At 41.2% G+C, this 5,088-nt stretch overlaps 1 protein-coding gene across 1 annotated transcript; it reads left to right on the top strand.

Annotated features, from left to right (window-relative positions):
* The first annotated feature begins 944 nt into the window (after positions 1 to 944).
* LOC147987125 (protein ANTAGONIST OF LIKE HETEROCHROMATIN PROTEIN 1-like) lies at positions 945 to 2,213 on the top strand. The gene is made up of 2 exons (XM_087540253.1): positions 945 to 1,454; positions 1,536 to 2,213. Exons 1-2 carry the CDS (start codon positions 945 to 947, stop codon positions 2,211 to 2,213), a joined length of 1,188 nt encoding a protein of 395 aa, XP_087396379.1.
* Positions 2,214 to 5,088: the final 2,875 nt, after the last annotated feature.

Raw genomic sequence — 5,088 nt, 5'->3', positions numbered from 1 at the left:
GCCCCCTCCATGAAAACCTAGACAAATATTGATCTGTCTTCCCGAATGTGGTCGTCAAGGTCGAGACTTTTCTTGGGGTTTCCTAGGAACTAGCATCAATTGTTATTTCATGATTTGTCTTCCCGAATGTGGTCGTCAAGATCTGTCTTCCCGTTGTTAGTAATTTGTACTGGAGTCAGCAGTACAATTTTGTGTTAGTAAATGGAGTCAGCAGTACGATTTGGTGTTAGTAATTTGGATTTGTTTTATTTTTCTCGACATAATTATTGTAGTAGTAGTATAATTGTTAGTCTATCTCTTGGTATAAAGAAGGACTATCTAATCTGGAGGAACAACAATGCATGTTGTTTTTGTTGCTGGCTGCTGATAGTACAGTATGATGTCCGTCCCAAAATGTAGTATGTGAACCTAATCTCTGTTAGCAGCAGAGCACATACTTCCAAAGATTTTTTATGTCCGAACAAAAGATACTTCGGGTATGATCATTGGTAGATTATATAATTGTTCTCTTCATGGTGTGTGATCATCATCTGTTCTTCATTGGTACACATTGCAGTTGTCCTTTTTTCTAGTGTTGTCGATGATGTTCCAATGCCAGATATTTTGATGATGCCAGATATAAGCTAGCTTCGCCGCCTCACAGCTACAGCAAGACCCTGAATTGGGCAGCATCGTGAAGGACAAGGTAGATTAATCCTCTTGTTTTAATCTTCTCCTTATTCATGTATTGTTGGTTATTATTGCTTGGTCGATAGATCTGTGTTACAAAGTGTTTTTTTGGTAAGCTGAGAGCTATGTTAATATCTTACATTACTAGACATTGTAGTTGTTGAAGAATTTACTGCAGTTGTTTTTTTGGTAAACTGTTTGTTTGTACAACTTGCACTCTTACTGTTTAGGTGTAGTAGTAATAACTAGCCACATTTTTCTTCTTTAGACTTGGAATGGATCCTGAAATGAGGGATCGTGTTAGGAAGAGGGAGGAGGAGGATGACGAAATGATGTTATTTGTTTTCCCTGCACTACATTTGATAGAGACCGATGGAGTTGCTCTTAGGGAGCGGAGGATTCCTCGTCATACATCATCGCTAACAGGCGAGATGTTTGTTAAGGAGTTACTCGAAGGGCACATCAAAAACTGTTGGGTAGCATTTAGGATGGAGCCGCGTATCTTCAAATCTTTGGCTAATTATCTTCGAAGGGAGAAGTTGGTGAAATATACCAGAATTAAAGTCGAAGAGAAACTAGCATCATTTCTGTGGATGTTATCCCATAATTCTTCATTTGAAGACCTTCAAGTTCGGTTTGGTCACAGCGGGGATACTTTCCATTGGCAAATGAAGAATTTCTTTGACATCATCCCTATTCTCTCCAAGCATTTTTTGAAGCCTCCAAATCCCAGTCAAGTGCATCCGAAGATTCAGTCGGACACGAGATTCTTTCCTTATTTTCAGGTTTTTGCTTCGCCAACTTTGATCCACATCGATAACTTACTCTTCATGTTATAGGTGCTAAGTTATAGTATTTCGTTGCAGAACTGCATTGGGGCAATTGATGGGACACATGTTCCCATAACAATTTCAGGAGAAAAAGCCGCACCATTCAGAAATAGGAAAGGGACCCTAAGCCATAATGTTATGGTCGTGTGCGACTTCGATCTGAACTTCACCTTCATTTCTTGTGGCTGGGAGGGATCTGGTACCGATGCTAAAGTTCTCCGGTCAGCACTTAATAGTGGGTTTCATGTACCTCTAGGCAAGTTTTATCTGGTTGATGGTGGTTATGCCAACACACCTTACTTCTTGGCACCGTATCGTGGTGTTCGGTACCATCTGAAGGAGTTTGCACGCGGTCGCCATCGACCCCAAAATCACAGGGAGCTATTCAATCTCCGGCATGCCGTGTTACGAAATCACGTCGAACGGGGATTAGGAATCTTGAAGAAGCGGTTCCCAATCCTAAAAGTGGGCACGCATCATCGAATAGAGAACCAAGTCAAGCTACCAGCAGCGGCGGCAATCTTACATAACATCATCCGATCTGAAAAAGGAGATGAGCGTTGGTTAGATAACCAACCAAACAATATACCTGTCATGAATTTTGTTGATCTTCCTAACGGTGATATTCCTCAAAATCATCAAATCAACCATGAAGGCGACAACCTTAGAGATGCCATTGCTCATCAAATGTGGGCTGATTATCGACATGCATAACTTGTCATTTGTAGTGTAGTAGTAATAAGTATAGTGTAGAAGTTTATGTTTTTTTTCTGTTGTTCATGTCATGAATATTGTTCAGAAGTCACTATGATGACTGCTCGAGGGTCACCAAGGTTGAGCCTCCTCAAAAAAGCTGTCAAAAGGGATAGAGCATCACCTCCTACAAGCAGTGTGACAAAGAGGAGGAGAGGGTCTCCCAAAGGTAATAAACTAGCCGTGACTTTATTTCTCTTGTCGGGACTTTATTTGCTTAAAACCAAAATAGTTAAGATAGAAAAAGGTACATTAACATACAATGTGGAAATGCAGAAGATAGAGCACAGTGGAATGCAAGCCTTGAGAAAGATCTTGTGGACTTGCTTCGTGAGCATGATACACCTTAACATAAGGGTCAAAATGGATGGAGCTCAGAAGCATGGAATACGATAGTGAAGAAATTCCACCAAAAGAATCCTTATGCTAGGTACGAGAAGAAGAAAATCCAAGAAAAGGAAAAAGAGTTGAAAAGAGAATACAAGATGATCAAAGAGATAAGGAAGCAAAGCGGCGTTTCATGGGACGACCGACAGTGCAGGATTCTAGCGGATCCACCACTTTGGAAAAACATCATCATAGTAAGAATGTCATTGTTATTCCCTAAAAGTTTCATTACTTGTTGCATGCTCTAATATCATTTTCTTGTCAACTATGTAGTCACACCCTAAAGCTGGAAAGTTCAAGACAAAAGGCTTCCCTCTTTTTGAAGCTTTGGGAGAATTGCATGATGGTTAGTTATCAACTTCATTCATATACTCATGTCATTGTTTTATGTTTGTTTACTCTTCTAGTTTGAAATCTTATATTTGATTGTCACTTTAACTTGTAGGCCAAACTGCAGAAGGGACATATAACTTCACCTATCGAGTCATCACATTGCTCAACCCAATCAGATCCCGAGAATCTTGGAGGAGCTAGCAAGAATCAAGGAGAAACATCAGCTGATGGTGAGAATCTTGGAGGAGAAAGGGTGCAGATCGATGAAGATGTTGAGGAGGTTTACGTGCAAGAAAACATTGTTGTGGAGCCCGAGCAAACTCAACCAAATTTGGCTACTGCACCCTCAAGAAATGGAGAAGAGAAAGAACCAAAGAGAAGGAGGGGGGCGAATGGTGATGTGGCTGCAATGATGGAGAAGTACTTGGAAATAAGGACGAAGCAGGTGGACGATGAGAGGAATAAGCCAAGGGTCGTGGATGAGTACTCTATCAAAAACTGCATTGATCTGCTGAAAACAATGGAGATCACACTTGAAGAAGAAGTCAAGGCTTTCCGAGTCTTCAAGATCCTCGAGAACCGAGAGATTTTCATGAGTGCCAGACCGAAGACTGCTCTTATGTGGCTGAGAGCTGAAATGGAATAACTCAGGTACTCCTCTTTTCAATTAGTGCATGTTACTAAACTCCTTGCTAGCCATTTAGTCCATGTTGTTGTTGTTGCTGCTGCTGCTGTAAAGACATTATTTTCTTCTGAAATGGATAGTTGTTTTAAATATATTTATGAAGTTCTTTTGCAAACTATTAGACTGACTGGTTATAGGAATACTTTGCTTGAATAATACAACCTTTTTTCAAATGATTGCTTGATGTATCGACACAGGTTGACAAGTGCTTGTGTTGTAGCTAGGCTAGGCTGATTTTCTTGTGGTTGTAGTAATTGTCTATTTCTAAACTGCTATGATGCCTTGTCCCTAGAAAATAAGAAGGGATGCTTTTAACATAGATCAGAGGATAGAGATTGATTTACCTACTGTTTATGTATGTTTTTCTCATTGTTTCCATTCCTGGAAATAAAACTGCCAAGTATTTCACTCTCAAACTAATTTTGGGTTTGAATGGTATCAAAAAGCAGGAGTTCTACATAAGAATGCTCCAGAAGAAGAGCGAAGGTGCCGCGACTTGGATCTATTTGTGTGTGCTTTTCAGGGGAAGGCTTCATATCTATTCGCTGGGTTTTGTCCATGTGATATTTGTAGAGAAACTAAACACTATTTTTGAAACGACTGACTGTAGCGTGGAAGAATTTGGGAGGAACTGATAATTAAGCTCTTGTGGTCTATTCAACATATTATATATTATGTATGCTCCAAATTGCTATTATTTTTGTTAGTATTTGTGCCCTGTTCAAATCTTAGAATTGTTGTTATTGTTGGGATAATAAGTGTTTTAAACTGTCAGTGTTATTGTCATTTCAGTCTGCATATGTGTCATTACTGCATGAGAATTGTTGTTATCTATATGTACCACTTCATCTATGTCAATACTGTTGTCCCTGTGGTCCAGTGCCCTTGGGGACTAACCGAATGCATGAGAGTGGCGTGGATTGCATACTGGCAGGGATTTGGTCCCCAAGTGGTTTTGGTGTCAAGCGGGGATCACCCAATCCTCTAGAGGATTAAATCCACTAGAGGATTAATTCTGCTACAACCGAACAAGGCCTGAGGGAGAGAGGAGCTTATCCACCTGTGTCTGTGTAGTGAGGGAGTTGAGTGTTTGCTCCGGTTGTCCGATTTCTTTGTTTTTTTACGGCAAGTGTTTACAAATCTGGTTCGCTCATATATCAATGGTTGATTTCGAGGCCAACTCCAACGCACAGCCTCAAACGGACGTCCGTTTTGTCTGAATTTCGTCCGTTTGAGATGGCAATAAGGTCATGTCCGTCCGAATTTGTGTTTGCGCCGGCCAGGCACCCAACGCAGGACGCATACCAAACAAACAGCTTGGGCCCACAACTCATGTAGCACACGCAGCCGTGCCTTGCCGCTCGCAGTCGCACCGTCGTCGCCAGTGGCCATGTCGCGCCGCTCGCAGAAGCACCGTTGTCGTGCCCCGCA

Source organism: Triticum urartu, chromosome 2A, assembly GCF_056163025.1.
Source record: "Triticum urartu cultivar PI428250 chromosome 2A, HENAU_Tu73, whole genome shotgun sequence".
Lineage (NCBI taxonomy): Eukaryota > Viridiplantae > Streptophyta > Magnoliopsida > Poales > Poaceae > Triticum > Triticum urartu.
This window is presented reverse-complemented; position numbering and strand designations above follow the sequence as displayed.

What these genes read in the sequence shown, in the direction of transcription:
- LOC147987125 (XM_087540253.1), top strand. Translation starts at nt 945, where the DNA reads ATGGATCCTGAAATGAGGGATCGTGTTAGGAAGAGGGAGGAGGAGGAT. An exon ending in GATTCTTTCCTTATTTTCAG is followed by an intron (nt 1,455 to 1,535) that starts GTTTTTGCTTCG and finishes ATTTCGTTGCAG; the next exon opens with AACTGCATTGGGGCAATTGA.